The sequence below is a fragment of the Tauraco erythrolophus genome, chromosome 11 (genome assembly GCF_009769465.1).
Source record: "Tauraco erythrolophus isolate bTauEry1 chromosome 11, bTauEry1.pri, whole genome shotgun sequence".
Lineage (NCBI taxonomy): Eukaryota > Metazoa > Chordata > Aves > Musophagiformes > Musophagidae > Tauraco > Tauraco erythrolophus.
In genome coordinates this window covers 1,435,815-1,452,009 of record NC_141475.1, presented here as the reverse complement: position 1 = coordinate 1,452,009, position 16,195 = coordinate 1,435,815, and the positions used below count along the sequence as shown (strand labels likewise).

The window sequence follows — 16,195 nt, the reverse complement described above, 5'->3', positions numbered from 1 at the left end:
GTTTGATGAAGATAGCGGTCCTCTTCTAATGGGGTAGTGCTTTGGGACTCACCTGGACTCATGAGGTATTAACGAGACACCGCAGACCTTTATGCAATGGCAGGAGGTGTGACGCAAGCAGATGCTTGTGGGATGCCCTCTCTGTCGGTTCTGCAGTCCTTGCTGGTGGTCCAGCCCCTGCAGTTGGAAATTTGGGTCATGAGACTCCTCTCCTCTTCACCAGAGAGACAGTCCCCTTCCCGCATACTCACCTCAACCCAGGTGCAGGCCTGCAAATGGACCAGAGATGCCTGCTTTCCAGGTGCAGCTTGCCCAACTACCCTGGGAGAAACCCACCAGGCCATGGACAGGCCGAGCAGGAAAGCCATTGCATGAGAGTGGCAAGGTCCGGGGTATCTTGAGGCAAGCTGAGGTCTTGCTCATCATCTTGAGCACAGATGGGAATACTGGGATGTGAGACAGGAAGGGATTGGAGGCTTCTGCTGTTATCTGTCTTCGGGGCTCCTCATCTGCCTTCTGCTGAGATCAGCCCATTCCCAGGCAGTGACTGAGCACACCGCCTGGGAGGGTGAACATACCCTCATGGAATGACCCCATGAGGGTCATACTCAACAATGGGCACTCGGGGCAGTTCTGCACCAGCAGGACAGTCTTCACACCTACAGAAAAGTTATGAGCCCGTTAGGCCACCCCAGCTGGACCCAGCTGCCTGGTGAGCAGAGATGGGGCCCAATCCCTCCTACAAGGGCACCTTTCGCTCGTCAAGAGACGCAGCTGCAAAAGACGCGTTTGCCGGCCCGTATCCTGATCCCTGCTCCAGCATCTACGGGAAAGAAGAGACCACCGGCTGCAACGTCACAGGACTGCTGTCTCCACCAAGACCCACAAGCAGAGCCACATTCCGACCAGGACACGCTCCAAAACAGCCTCTCTGGGATGCAGAGGTAACAGAAGCAGCCCAAGAGAAGAGCTATTGAGGTCCTGCAGATGTGGCCTCCAACAGAAGCAGCATGCAGGCAGATGAGAGTATATGCTGTGCTTCGTGTCACCAGACTCCAGCAGGAGCAGACAACTTTGCCTTTTCAGTTTCTCTTCTACAGATTCATCAACTCATGCCCAAGAAGGAGGCTGCCAGGCAGCAAACAGGAATACAGGAGATGCTGTCCAGGATTACGTACCGAAACTGGACCTCCCATGAGGTCCCCATGGACAGATAGGCTTGTCCTTAGGGAAGCAAGTGAGCTGAGCAGCTGCAAATCTCACAAGTGGCAACTCAGCAAGAGGAAGTAACCAAAGAGGAGCAGGATCAAGCCAATCTGGGCACCCTCAATGTTGATGAGCCTCTGGATGCTCCCAGGAAAGGGTGCTCCATGCCCTTCAGCAGTAGGATGTCTCCCAAGGTCCTGCCTGGGGGATGCTCATGGACCCCCTCAGCCACCTACCCCACATCACCGTGGCCCCCCAAGTGGGCTTATCCATCTCAGGTTGCACGGGGCATGGTTGTGCAGAGGGAAGGAGAGGGGAGAAGCACCAACTCTTCCGTCCAAGCCTCCCAACAGCAGAAAGGGGTTTGATCCCTGCAAACAGTGAGCTGGCCTGTGGCTCTCACCCAGCCCCAGGCTCCAAGATAAGCTGCCAGCCTGGGTAGATAGCAGGAGAGCAGGATGGGTGGAGAAACGCAACAGCCCCACAGTAAACTTGCGGTTTCGATGAGGTGGAAGGGGAAAGGCAGCGCCTGCCTGTGCCAGGGCGAGGGGAACGGCTGCCCTCCCACCTGCCAGGGGGAGGGAGGAAGCTGGGCCCTTTTGTTCCTCCAGAAAGCCAAGGTCTGGGCTGGAAGTGGCTCATCTGTCTGGTATGCGTTTCCTGAGACCCACGGACACTGGTGAAGGGAAACAGGGCACGGCCAGGGTCCTCTCCGCTGGTGCCAGGAGGCACGTGGGGAGCCGGGTCCTGCAGAACAGATGTTGCACAGCCTGAGCAGCCGGTCCTCGTGGCACATGTCGCAGACACGTATCCTCCATCTCCAGCACCGCCCCAGGTGTCTGGCACCCAGATATGCGAAGCACGTGGTCCCACTACCTGGGCTTAGGGCCCCTGGTCACACACGGCTGGGCTGTGTCTTGCTGATGCTGTGCAGGATGCTGGGATGAGCCTGGAAGGGGAAGGGTGTGGAGGAAAAGCTAATGAAGAGGGAGGAGACCCCTAGCAAAGAAGCGGCTGTGGACCTCCATCACGGAGGGCAGCCTCCCAGTCCTCCTTTGAGTTGTCTTACGTTGCCCACCAGCCAGCAAGAAGCAGACCCAGTGACCATTTTCTACTGGGCAACAGTTGGCTTCCTAGCAGGGCTGTGCTGTTGCTGGTCATCCTGGCAGAGCACAGTCCCAGCATGGGGGGCTGAGGACATTGCTGGCTTGGAGGAACATGGGAGGCCAGTCTGAAGATGGCAGATGCAAGATTTCAATGTGTCTGGAGCAGCAGGTGGTTAAACGCTCTCCCTGGAATGGCGACTATGGCAAGGGGAAGCAAAGGAGGGAGCTGGGAATTGCCATAACCCCAGCCCAGGGCGGATGGAACCAGTGGGTGTTGGAGAGGATCAGCTCCATGCCATGCAGGTACAACCCAGCCTGCACAGGGACTCAGCAGCACAGACCCCAAGTCTTTATCAACACAACGATTACCAAGAGCTAAACACGCATGACCAAACCATCTCTGTCCCCAGCTTTGTCAAGAAATAAAAGCAGGACACAAGAAGGGAAAAGAAGGGACGAAGATCAATCACAAATCGCAGAGCAGGAGGACACGACGGGTCAAAGCAGAACATCAACAGCCATGGGTGAAACCAAGCAGTAAAGCAGGGACACAAGCATGGGTGGCACGGCCACCCCCGTAGCATCCGTGAGCGCCTGGACAGCCTGCCCATCCCTCTGCATGACGTGGCAGCAGCTTGCAGAAGGCAGCCTGCTGCCAGCAGCCCTGGAGGCCGTGGCCACCTAAGCGTGCCGCTCACCGGAGTCACTCCCTGGGGCAGGCACTGGAGAGCAGGACACCGGTGGGAAGGTCCGCCGGCGGGCTCCCCGTCCCAGGCGCACCCCCCTGGGGAGGGGCCACCGGCCGCAGGCACACAAGTCAGGCTCCGGGTGTTTGCTTTCCATTCTCCCAGTCCGACGATAACCACTCGCTCCCCGGCCAAGGCTCCAGCTCACCATGCTAAAATTCAGAAGGTATTTGATCACGTAAGTGGATTTTTTTTTTATTTATTTAAGTAAAATACCGTTTCCTTAAGTAAAAATCCTATTTCCATCCTACCCAGAGGTCGTGCCCTTGTAGGTCCCTCCGCGTTGAGAAATGGCTGGAGATCGAAGAGGTGATGGGAACGGGCAGAGGAGCGCTTCTGCTCCGCATAAATGCAGGGAGGTCTGAGTTGGTGGAGCTTCCTCTTCTAGCAAAGTTCCAAGGGCAGCACCTCTTCCTGGCGTGCTAGGCAGGAAAACAGCATCTTTTGTAAGGAAGAAGAACGGCAAAGACCTTGGTGGGGCGAGTAGGGTCCTGGGTGAGGGCACACCGCTCCCAGCTCCGCGTGCAGAAAGGTGGCCCCGCGCAAGGCTGGCATGGCCAACCCAATGAATGCATCTAGGGTGAGGTGCCCTCTTCCACAGCCTCTGTTTCGGAGAGGAGCAGGGAAGAGCAAGGCTTGACTTCATGGCAGTGCCTTCTTGCCGGGGCAGGGCATTTCAGGGCAGGACAGCCTTTCCCCATGCACCTGCAGCATCTGGGGTGTTGCCCCCCACGCCATGGTGCAGGGGACCTGGGGACTTTCCAAATCCAGGTTTTTCAGGGAGAGGTTGGGCACCGACGCAGGCAGGAGGTGCCTCCGTGCCCTCGCTGTGCTACCTTATCTTCTCCTGCGCGTCCCGACGGACCGCTGTCCCCGTTTTCCCATTTATTGGGACGTAAGGAAGGAAGCGGGCTGCTGCCGGTGTACCTGCCGTGTGCGTTCATTCCCCGTGCAACGTCGCTCGCTGCCTGGAGGGTCTCTAGCCACAGAAAATCAAAAAAAGTCATTTTCTGCCACCTCTCTGCCTGGTGAACTCGGCCTCGGCCACCTCCCGCAGCGCCCGGTGGTCGGCTGAGACCCTGCAAAGCTCAGCGAGCACCGTCCGACCACGGACCCATCCCGACATATTTTTATGTTGGACAAGGAAGGGGCACAGGTCGGAGGGAGGCAGGTCCTCTTCTCTGCTTCAAGCAGAGAGGGGAAAAAGGGAGGGGAGATCTGCAGTGCCCACTTCCAAGCAGCACCTTGGGACCCCCTCCTCTGCCAGGAGCAGGCAGTGAGGCATGGCTGGGGGCCATCATCCCTCGGAAATAAATGGCCAACAGATTGGGTTTGGATTAAATCCATTGAGCCAGCGTAGGAGGAGTCAGATGCTGTGGCTCCGGCAGCCAAAGGCATCTTTGGGGTGCTGCATCCATCTCTGCACCCCGCTTTGTCACAGCTGGAGGTGACAGCACACGGGCTCTGATCCGCGGGGGTTCTGCAGCTATAGCCTGCCCGCAGCCGGAGGCATTTCCACGGAGAGAAGGCTGTGAAGGAGTTACCCATGGAAAGCAGTTGAGCCTCGTTGTCCAGCTGCAAATCATCCAGCTGCTCCAGCCTCCGAGATAAAGGCTTCTCTATGCCACACGTGTCGTTTTATCCTGGTTTTGCTGCCTTCAGTGCAGCTTCTTGGCATCTTTGGTGCAAACTTCGGTGCTGCCAAAGCTCTTCCTTTCTCGGCACATGTGCGTCCCACCAGAGCCAGCCTGGAGGAAGGGCTCTGGCTTTATGCTGGCTGGATCAGACCCAAACAGCCAGCAACACGTTGCATGTTCTCAACTGGTTGTTCAAGCAGCGCAATGGTCATCTCAAAAGAGGCAGCAGGCGAGCGGCAAAAGGACCTGGATCTTTCACCGATTCTCTACAGGTTGAAAGCTCAGTACTGACCAGGGACTTCTGTGGAAGCGAGTCTAGAATTATATCTCCACAAAATACAGATACCAGAGTAGCAGAGGGTGCCGCCTACCTCAGCACCGCTTGCCGGGGAAGCGTTGCATCATTCTGCCTTTGGTACTGGTTGCTCGTGCAGGTCTCCCCAAAGAGGGAGTTTGGGCATATCGCTAAATACCACGGTCAGTTAGCTCTTCATCCCCTCCTTGCCGCTTTTCTGAGACTGGCCAGGCAGACAAACTCGGTATCAGCTGCACCTCGAGTGATCGGAGAGTTGGATTAAGCCTCCAGCAAGACGTGTCCAGCAGCATCGCTTCATCCTGGAGCAACTCCTCCTTCACTGCCTTCTCCCTCTTTGGTCTCTCTGTCCATCGGTGACCTTCCACATCACAGCAAGCCTCACCTTGCAGCAGCTCTGGGGCAGCCTTGAGTCTCTGCGGCAACCTTCTCCCTAGAACATCTCTCATCATTTTAAGCACTGTTTAAGCATTTGGAGTTTTTCTGATCCGTTGCTTGTCACACCCGTTCATCTTCGACAGCACGAGGCTCTCCTTGTGCCGCTTGCGTGGCCAGGCAGCGAGCCATGCGCACGTTCACCAGCTGCCTGTCTCCCGACCAAGCTTGGCAGTCTGCTCCTCCAGCGGAAAACGAGCACGGGTACCTCCAGGTTGCCGTCAGGTTCTGGGGATGCTGTGCTGCTGACCACTGGGGTGTTCACCCTGCTAGGAGTTACGTGCCTTTTGAATTCTCAGCAGCATCAGCATGACCTAAAGACCTCCCAGCCTCCCAGTCCCAAGTACTGTAGACATGGAAAGTCTCGCAGGAGGAGCTTAGTGTTTCGACTCATCGAGTGACGTTACCGAGAGCAGGGCAGAACCGTACCCACGAGTGTCCCAACCGACACGCAACCACTGGAAGCAGTGCTGTAGAAAGCAAACTACAGTTGGTTGTAATGCTCGGTCAACGGTTTTTCTGGAGCAAATCCAAAATTTTTTTCAATAGCAAACCCAAATTCCTCACCGGTACCAACAGGATCCATGTGACTGCTTCTGACAGCCCGTGTTTGCCTCATTGCTAGCTCATCAAGCTAGTACTTCTCCCACGTGTCACAGGACTACCCAGAGTAGGAGATAAAGCACCATGGAGATAAAGAAACTCTGGGACAAGAAGGTCGGTGTGGTCCCAGGCCCACGCTCTTGGTCCAAAACTGACCACTGAAGGAAGCGGCCAAACCAACGAACACAGAGTAGCTGTTGGGATGTGGCTTCCAAGCAGGCTCTGCCCAAACTTCTGCTCTCATTCATTCCTCCTATTTAGATCCCTCCGTTCCGTGCTCAGCCAAGCAGCCTGTGCCTGCTCCCTCCCTCTGGGGGGGGAGAGCAGACACCTGGGGCTCCTGGGCTGGTCTCCCACCCAAGGAGGAGCCCACGACAGAGGATTTGACCAGGTTCTTGGTACAAATCATCTCCTGCCAGGCAACAAGTTCCCTGGGTAGAAACCAACAGAAATGAAATGCAGGCTAATCCTTTTTTTCCAGGAAGCTTAGTCCCCCAGCTGCTCTGCTTAAGATTAAGACTAAGATTAAGACTATGATCAAGCTCCATGAGGGTTTGCCGGAGCCCGCGCGGGTGGCAACCGCCTCCAACGGCAGCATCGGGAGAAGGGGAGAGCGGGGAAAACAAAGTCTTATGGAATTTGTTTATAAAGACGGGATATTCCCGATATTCCTAGGCCAGGCAGGGCAGGGCAAACGCAAGCGGTGCCAGCTCCAGCTGCCGAGGTGGGAGCTCGGGCTGTGCCTGTACGGCGTTCCTGAGCAGCCGAGGGACTTTCGTGGTTATCGCTGTTTACCTTTCGGTGCGATATACGTGTGTCCCAGGTGGAAATTTCCACCGGGCTACAGTGCTGGAGGACAGCCCTCTGAGCTTCGTCGGTTATCGCTGCCTCTGCGCCTCTTCCGCATGCGAAAACATGACCTTATCTTCAAAAAAACCTAAAAAAACATAAAAAAAAAGGTCTCAAGGCCTCTTTCCCCCCTGCCTCACACACGCGTTTCTTCTACCTACTAATGGTCTGAAACGTCTGCTTTCCTTGTAGGAAGTTGAAAGCAATATACAGGTGCCAGCCAGGTCGGCTCTGGGTCTTCTTCAGCCTCCTCATCTTCCTCTTGGTCACGCTTCAAGTCGTGGAGAAGCTGCAGCCTCCCAGGTAGGTCCCAAGCAGGATTGCAAATCCTGCTCCTCATCCTCCAGCCTTCCACCGCCCGCCCAGGTGGGCTCGAAACCATCCTCCTGAAAACCACCCAACAGCGTCTTCTTTAGACAGGGAGGAAGGGTCAGGTGGGAGAGGACCCCTCTGGGGCTCTCACATCACCCTGGCCAGAGCTGAGCCCGCTCTGGGTCCAGACCAAGCTGCTCTGGGCTTCTTCCTGGCTGGCCTCAAAACTGTACAGCCCTTGGGCATCCTCCCAGTCCTCCCAGTCTGGGATCATCTGCAAGCTTTCCTCCAGCTTCTCCAGGCCACCTGCTCTTCTCTCTCCTTGCCTTCTCTTGCTTTGCCCCTTTCCACCAGCCCACGGTGCTCCAGGGGGACAGGGGCATTAGTGCATCACTGCTGACCCATCCTTCTCTTCTCACACCCACCCCAACCTCCCAGGGCAGTGGCCAAGTGCTACACGCACCAGTAACGCCCACCCACCCCAAGGAAGCTGGGGGAACGCGCTTTGGGGTGTCCGCAGGGGGGGGTTGGTTGAGCTGCAGAGGAGCTGCCCTCTTTGCATGCTCCTTCTGTCCTCTGCCCGATTGCAGCTGAGCCTCACGTCCTCCCTGTTGCAGAAGCTGCCGGTGCGAGCTGGAGCGTGCCCTGCAGCCGACCGTGGACCACGGCCAGAAGAGGCTCAGCTATGCCCTCCAGACCCCTGACCCGCTGCGGCAGGAAGACTCCCTGCACTGGCAGGGAGAAGCCATGCTGGACCTCGCTTCGACTGAGAGCCTGCAGGACATTTTTCCGATGCATCTGTACTTCAGCCAGGAGACCCCACTGGAAAGCAGCCCAGGCAGCCAGGAGGAGCCCTGGACGCAGCTACCTGTGGAGGACAGCAAGATGGTGAAAGCCCATCCTTCATCCATGAGGCTGACATCCCAGCTTCCCAGCCTGAGAAAAACAACCAGAGAAGGTCCTTCTCCAAGTTTTCCTGGGAGGATCTCCGCAGTTTTGGGAGAAGCTGATGCTGTCACCAGCAAGCTCATAACCTTTGCAAACAGGATGACCACAGAGGAGCACGGGAGAACATCACCACCAGGAACGAGACAGGTGGTGGTACAGAGCCAGTCTCAGCCTCAAGCCACGAGTTCCCCGCACCATCGGTGGGGCAGCTTGCTTGAACACCCCTTGCCAAATTCAGCTCAACCTCCGCAAGCAGAGGGCTTTTACCAGACAAACCTGGAGAGAGGATTTTTCCCAAGCTGGACAGAAGTCTCTAAGGCTGAGGAGGGGACTCCTGGAGAAGGCCAGCAGGCCAGAGGGGTCTCCTCTCCAGGGGAGACGTGCGAGCCCAAGACTGACATTGTTTTTCTCAAAGTCCACAAGAGCGCCAGCAGCACCGTCATGAACATCCTCTTCCGCTTCGGCGAGATGCACAACCTCACCTTCGCCTTCCCCATCGGGGGTGGCAACCAGCTCTTCTACCCGCACCACTTCTTGGCGAGGTTCGTGCAGGGCTTTTCCTCCAGGAACCCTCGGCGGTTCAACATCCTCTGCCACCACATGCGGTTCCTGCAGCCGGAGGTACGGGCAAAGCCGCGACGCCTTGGGAGGGGGAGAGGGGCTTGTGGGGAGCAAGGTGGGACACCCATAGTGCACATAAACTCTTCAGGGATGAAGCTGAAGAGTGACAGGTTTGCCCCCAGGTGCCTTGCGTGTTACGGGCATCTCCTGAGAGCTTCTGTAAACAGGTTTAATGAATCATTGTGCTGTGACCTGAGACAAGCCAGGGGACAGCATCTGCAGCAGTCAGGAACTATCATCTCGTTCTTGTCTGGTGGGCCCGTGGAGACGTCTTGCTCCCTGGACAGGCCTAGAGAGTACCAGCTGCAAGAGGAGAACGTCTTAAGTGTGTCAGCTCAGGTCAGTCAACGGCAAGGAGACAGGATGTATCTCAAGCCCAGTCAGGCCACCCAGCTGTAGCAGCATGGGGCAGGGAGCTTTGGTCACTGCTCTCCCCACGTACCTCTTCTGGGGCTCCCCACAGCTGACACAAATGCTCCTTTGATGAGCTGCACCCTGAAACCCTCCCCAGCACCCACCAACTCCAACCCCAGGGAGCATTTCTGCTGTCCAGCAGAGCGCAGGATTGCAAGCAGGCAGGTCCCTTCTCCCTACCCCACTTTTAGAACCTCCTTTTTCTCCTCCGCAGGTGGAGAAAGTGGTGTCCAGCTCAGCTGTCTACTTCTCCATCCTGAGGAACCCCGTGCAGCTCATGGAGTCCTCCTTCTCATACTACAAGGGCACGTCAGCTTTCTCCCACGCCCGCAGCCTGGAGGAGTTCCTCAGCCAGCCCTACCATTACTACAACCCTGCCGCCGGCGACAGCCACTATGCCAGGAACCTCATGACGTTTGACTTTGGCTTCAATCCCGACGGAGAGTTCTCAGCCGAGCGGGTGCAACTCATGCTGAAGGCCATCGAAGCGTCCTTCGACCTGCTCCTCATCTCTGAGTACTTCGATGAGTCCATGGTGCTGCTGAAGGAGATGCTGTGCTGGGACCTGGACAGCATCGTCTCCTTCCCGCTCAACATCAGGGACAGCAGCACCAAGTCCCACCTCTCCGACTCCATCGTGAAGAAGATCAAGGACTGGAACAGGCTGGACTGGGAAATATACACCCACTTCAACAGGACCTTCTGGGAAAGGATCAACCGAGACATTGGCAGGGAGCGCATGCGGCGGGAAGTACAGGCGCTTCGGGAGAGGCGGGCAGAGCTGGCGAGGACCTGCCTGCAAGGCATGGGCAGCGTGGCCCCGAAGGACATCAAGGACTCTTCCCTGCGGCCACTGCAGCATGGCAACGCCAAGATCTTGGGCTATAACATCAAGCAGGGCTTGGATAAGGAGACGGAACGCATGTGCCGGCGGCTGGTGACCCCGGAGCTGCAGTACAGCAGCACTCTCTACAAGAAGCAGTTTCCCCCGAAGCCCCCCAAGACCCACCAGCCCTCTCCCTCTTGGAAGGGCAACGTCCTGCGGCACAGGCTGGAGGGCACCCAAAACTGACCACCTCCAGCCATCCTTCTCCAGCTGCCTTTACTGAGGACAGCGAGGTGCCCAGCTCCTGGGCTTGGGGGCTGCTCGTGCCCACCAAAGCCCCGGGCCACCTCCGTGCAGGACCGCACACGAGCTCTTTGGTGCTACACGCTGCTGTCGCTGCGGAGCAGGACGGGCTGCAACGGAGGGTCCTGGGGGCTCAACAAGACACGACCCTTCCAGGGGAGGTCCTGAGGAGCAAACAGGGCAAAGCCTCGGGGGAGGCGATCCAGGGCTTTGCGCTGCGTAGCACCGACTGCAGCAGCGAGGAGCAGAACCAGGAGGACAGCCCGAGTCCTCAGCACCGCGCTGGGGAGCGCGGGGGCACAGGGGATGGTTCCAGCTGGGAACAGCATTGCTGCCCTCCACCCGGGGCTCCCACCAGCCGGAGACCACGACGGCGCGGGGCCAAGGTGTAAATCAGAGCGGTGGGGCTTGATTTACAGCTTGGGAAGGAGGGAGTCTGTCCAGCTGGGGCTCTCCTCCACTCCACCCTCGTGCCAGGGTGCTGGAAAAGCAGCCTGTTCATTAAAACCAGCAATATTCGCCGTCACTCCCATTAAGTCCCCCGTAATTACACCGGTCTGCCCATAGACAATCTCCCCAGCAGCCCAAGACCCAAACCTCGAACATTTGAAAATGTCCTGGGGGAAAGAAAAAAAAAAAAAGGGAAAAATTTTTAAAAAAAACTGTTTTTTTTTCCCTAACTCTGCAGTTAGGTGTTGCCTTCAGCTGCTGCACTCGTATGCTGCGTGTACAGGATTGGCATCCTACCCCGGAGCGGGCACCGATACCGCGGTGTCATACCCCGCGTTAAATACCCGCGTGTCCGAGAGCAGCCAGTTTAACTGGGATGAAAACCAGAGTGCATTCCCTGGAAGGGACTGGGCAGTGCTGAGCATCTGGCCAGGCATGATATGGGGGCATCGTTTTTGGGGCATTTGCTGCACAGTTTTTGGGGTATTGTTTGTTCCATAAAGTTTCATCTCCGAGGCACGTTCGTGTATCGCTGCGTCGGTCCCTTCCCTCGTTTCTCCTCTTGGGATGTGCTGCAGGCTCACGGTTTGCAGAGGTCCAGCTCCACTCTGGGTTCCTGGGTGGTCTCCAGCTCACCCCAGAGGACAATCCCACATGGGACCAAGGGTGCTGGGCAGCCCATGGGCAGCATAGCCACCGTCACCCCCAAAAAACCCACAGGGGACACAGCTGGGGGTGCAGGGAGGAGCAGGGGTGGCACCCGGGGCAGGGAACACTGCGTATCCGGGTACCAAACCTGCATCTGACACCTTCGCTCCCGATTTTCATCAGGTGCCACTTACTCACTGTTTGCAGCTCAGTAAATGGGAGCAGATCTTCCCTGCTCGAGCTCTTCCCATGGTGGCCTGGGGTAGGGGACACTGGTACAACCAAAGCACCGCGTGCCCCCGCGCCCACTCGCACAAAAAGCCCAGCCCATCCCAGGGCACGCACCGTTGATTGCTCCAAAAAGCCGTGGTGCACCAAGAATATAGTCAACTCAGGATTTTTCTGCCCAGAGAGGTCCTGAAAAACTGACTATTTTCTGCAAAATGCCATTTTTGGCAGGGGCAGGAGAGACCTCTGGGTCTCAGACTCCAGCCGTGCCCAGCGGTCCTGCTCCAGGGATGCTGCTCATGGGATTGCCCCAGCCCCTGCTCTTCCCCATGGAGATACCCCCACAGTACAGCACCCGTGGGGTGCCCTGGCCCCACCATTGCCTGGAGGGAACCCCGTTTTCCTAAGCAGGCGTTTCCACCCAAATTATCCCCCTTCCAGAGCAAGCGGCAGGCAGGGCAGAGTCAGTTTGGACATCTTGGTGGACGAGAAGCTCAATATGAGCCGGCAATGTGCTCTTGCGGCCCAGAAGGCCAACCACATCCTGGGCTGCATCAAGAGGAGCGTGGCCAGCAGGTCGAGGGAGGTGATTCTCTCCCTCTACTCTGCCCTCGTGAGACCTCACCTGGAGTATTGCATCCAGTTCTGGAGTCCCCAACATAAGAAGGACATGGACCAGTTGGAGAGGGTCCAGAGGAGGGCCACGAATATGATAAGAGGGCTGGAGCACCTTTCCTATGAGGACAGGCTGAAAGAGTTGGGGCTGTTCAGCCTGGAGAAGAGGAGGCTCCGGGGTGACCTTATAGCGGTCTTCCAGTACCTCAAGGGGGCCTACAAGAAAGATGGGGAGAGGCTGTTCAGGAGGGCCTGTTGTGATAGGACAAGGGGTAATGGTTTTAAAATAGAGGGAGGTAGATTCAGGTTGGATATTAGGAAAAAATTTTTTACCATGAGAGTTGTAGAACACCGGAACAGGTTGCCTAGAGAGGTGGTGGATGCTCCATCCCTGGAGACGTTCAAGGCCAGGTTGGACGAGGCCCTGAGCAACCTGATCTAGTTGGAGATATCCCTGTTCCTTGCAGGGGGGTTGGACTAGATGGCCTTTGAAGGTCCCTTCCAGCCATGACCATTCTATGATTCTATGATCTCCATGGTGCCTCCCATTTTTAGGGAATCAGATGAGCCGACCTCCTCCCGCAGAGCTCACAGGAATGACATCACTCGCCTAAACACCAATCACACCATTTGTTTTTATTATTATTTCTGCAAACAGCAATTTTATCTTTAGAAATATTTCACGTAGACACGGGTATGAGCCCAGGGATGCACTCGCTCGCCCGCACCGGCTGCGTGCCAGCTGCCTGGGTCTCGTTTTTTAGCCACAGACACTTTGTGCACCATTTCTTGATGCTTTACAAGCACATGGAACCCAGGTCAAGCACCGTGACCACAGAGGAGCAGGGGCTCCCGTGGCCAGCGACCTCCCTCGCCCTGGAGCATTTTTAATTCCTCTCCAAGAACTGCCAAGTTCAGCCTGTGCAATTCAAGGACCTCAGTTTAACTCAAAAACCACCAATTTTGGACCAGTACCCATTTAGTAACTCAAAAGATCAAAGCTTGCTTCCTCCTCATCCCAAGTTTCCAAGGCTGTTACCGCTTTATGCTTTGTTTTTACGGCTGCAAGAGACCCAGTCCCGTTATTTCAAGCGTTGCACGGTGCAATAACCTTGGAGTTGCTCAAGCCCACCCACGGAATGGTCCTGACTTTCTGTAAGCTTCCTGGCAGTACAAAACAACCAGCAATTCATGCAAAAGTGTAAGTTTTTTGCCCCCCGCCACCGAGCGAGCGATGCAGGCTTGAAACATCTCAGGCTCTCCAGGGAGATTTTCAAAGCTAATTCCCAAAGGAGCTCAGGGATTCAGGTGTCCTGCAAGGCCAGCTTGGCCGATGCCTTTGCAACGCTTTCCAATAAAATCTCACCCTGTGGTAGGGACCGAACGGGATGAGCAGCGGGATCCTCCGCGTCGGAAACCCGCTCCCAGGAGAGGGGCTGCAGGGACCCCCTTGGCCCCCACCCGTGGCTCAGGCATGAGGCTCAGAGTCGTTCTTCTCCCCTTTCCTCTTCCGCCGCGGTTCCTCGCCCTCCACGTGTGCCACCACCCTTGCCTTGGGTATCTTGTATTTGCTCTTCTGGCTGTAGAGGAGGTTTTTGCAGAAGAGCCGTGGGATGTTGCCTTGGTACAGCAGGAGGGCAGCGAGCATCCCTGAAATGAGAGCACGGACCCCTTCCATGTGCTGCAGCGGGCATCTCCACGGCTGAGCCGTGATCTTCAGGCCCTTGCCACGACCACGACCAAACCGCAGCTCAGCACCACTGAAGTCCCCACTGACAGCATCCAAAAGCCCCTCGCTGAATTACTTTAAAGCAAATTTAACCATTGTGTCCTTAGTATAGTAGTGCGGCTTGTTTTGACCCAAAAGGGCCATAAATCACACCAGCAATGTCCTTTTCCCGCTCTCTGCATTCCAGGTGGCACATATCCAGTTCTCCATGGTCATCCTGAAGCTGTGGACAACCTCAATAGTAGCTCAGCCCATCATTGCCTTAGAACATTTATGTCTCATCTCCCCCAAACTTTGGCTTGGGGGAGAGTTTTACCTCTATCTCATGTAGAAATTGGGTTAAAAACAATGAAGAGCAAAGGAATGACTTGAGTGACAGGGAAAGGGGACAGAACAGGACACTTGTCACCGGCCAGACCCAAGTTCAGCCCTTTTCCAGGAGCAGCTGGTGTTATCCCCAGCGTTTCTGCCTCGCCCATCTCCCCCATCCCAACTCCTGCCCCTCGGTACCTCCCGGGCAGATCTCACCTGCGAGGGGCCCCAGCCAGTAAACCTGGATGTAATCCCAAAAGCTGTTCCCCGAGCAGCGGAAGGTGGTGGCCATGGCCAGAGCAGGGTTGAAGAAGGCCCCCGTGAACTGTTCGGCTGTGTGGGAAGAGAAGCATGGCCATCAGTCTTGCTTGGCTCCTTTGGAAGACCAACAAAGAGCTGGACCAGGAGACCCACGATCCCTCCTGCCTGCCAGGAGGATCTGGGAGCATCTCTGCTGCCCAGCTCCAGCAGCTACATCTTTGGACTGTGTAATAGTAGCCCATGGGGAAATCCCACCCTTGTTGCCCTGAGCTTTACGGGAAGCAGAAGAGCTCAGTGCAGGACCGAGGGGACGTTCAACGACAGGGCTCCCAGTCTTGGGGCAAGCTATAGCTTCTCACATACTGACATTTCACCTGCTGCCTAAGTATCCTAAACTGCCATCTTCATCCCAAAATGAACATTCCCCCAAAAACAAGTGGAAAACAAACATTTTGGTAATCATCTCTCAAGTCCTGGATGATGAATAAGGGACCGTTTCTCCTCCCAAATCAGTTTTTTTTCTAAATGACTTAGAAAAGGGCAGGTGTTGCTCACCTGTGTAGGTCAGGAAGGTGACAGTCGCAGCCAGGGCAGGGACCTGGTACATTGGGCAACTCTGTCGCAACTTGAGAAGGACAAGGTGGAGAAGAAAAGAGCAGGTGCCTTCCACAAAGGTGGCGTGGTGCAGAGACGTGTGGATGGAGGAGCTGCACTCTGACGCTATCAGGTTCTGGATGAGGTGGAAATGAGTCAGCTCCCAGGACCAGTAGAGCTTGGTGACAGCCCAGCCCATCCCTGTGCCCGCACCCTGGGCCAGCAGCTTGGCAGCAGTGGCTGCGAGGTTGGACTCGAGGAGCAGGAACTCCTGGAGAGAGACGGTCGGGTTGGCGGATGCTCCATCGAAAGAAGCGCCGTGAAGCACGAAGAGGAGGAAGAGCAGAGTCAGGACCACGTCTGGGCCAAAGCCACCGCCCCACATGCCGATCTCCGCCAGCATCCTCAGCTCAAGGCAGCTCGTGCACAACTGCAGCGAGCCAGCAAGTTCTCTGGCAAGGCAGACGTATGCTCCAGGAGACAGAAGCCTCTTGGAAAGCCACCTGAGGGCCTGGCACACCCCAATAACCAGGAAAAAGAAAGCAATGGAGACGTTCAGGCCAGCCATAGCAAAGGCTGTGCTGTCAGGAAAGACGAGAGTGAACCCTGGGAAGGAGCAGGGAGAGCTTCTGCACCTCCTCTTTATGAAGCCACAGGTAAGCAGACGTGGCACAGCCCGACAGGCTTGGGAAACGCCGCACGTGTTGCCCTCTCCTCTGCGGAGCGACGCCTGCTGCCACGGGGAGCCGATGGACTCACCTGCAGCTGCATCAGCCGACAAGTTGGTTTTCCCAGCAAGCAGGTCCCGCTGTTATCTCCACGGCTCAACCCCCAGCATTCACATCTGAGAGCCTGCAGCAGCTTCCCGCAGCTGCTCAGGTCTCCCAGAGGAGCAAAAACCTTCTTCTGTCCCAGCTGAAACCAGGACACCTTCATTTTGTTTCTACTTGGCCCCATAAAATGTAACTCACTCCCCCAACCCCAAAGCCTGGGACATGAGGGGACTCAGAAAGCCAGCAACCCACGCAGGGCGTTCACG

General features: G+C 56.4%; 2 protein-coding genes across 2 annotated transcripts; one reads left to right on the top strand and one right to left on the bottom strand.

The window, feature by feature from the left end:
* The first annotated feature begins 3,207 nt into the window (after window positions 1–3,207).
* On the top strand, window positions 3,208–12,874 carry LOC104377456 (galactose-3-O-sulfotransferase 2-like). The gene is made up of 5 exons (XM_086618595.1): window positions 3,208–3,236; window positions 7,088–7,198; window positions 7,825–8,776; window positions 9,405–10,194; window positions 12,801–12,874. The coding sequence occupies exons 1-5, from the start codon at window positions 3,208–3,210 to the stop codon at window positions 12,872–12,874; spliced, it is 1,956 nt and encodes a 651-aa protein (XP_086474721.1).
* An 827-nt stretch (window positions 12,875–13,701) lies between these two features.
* On the bottom strand, window positions 13,702–15,724 carry LOC104377467 (aquaporin-12). The gene is made up of 3 exons (XM_009984263.2): window positions 15,118–15,724; window positions 14,518–14,634; window positions 13,702–13,910 (listed from the first exon to the last, which is right to left on the bottom strand). Exons 1-3 carry the CDS (start codon window positions 15,722–15,724, stop codon window positions 13,729–13,731), a joined length of 906 nt encoding a protein of 301 aa, XP_009982565.2. The 3' UTR covers window positions 13,702–13,728.
* Between the last annotated feature and the right edge of the window lie 471 nt (window positions 15,725–16,195).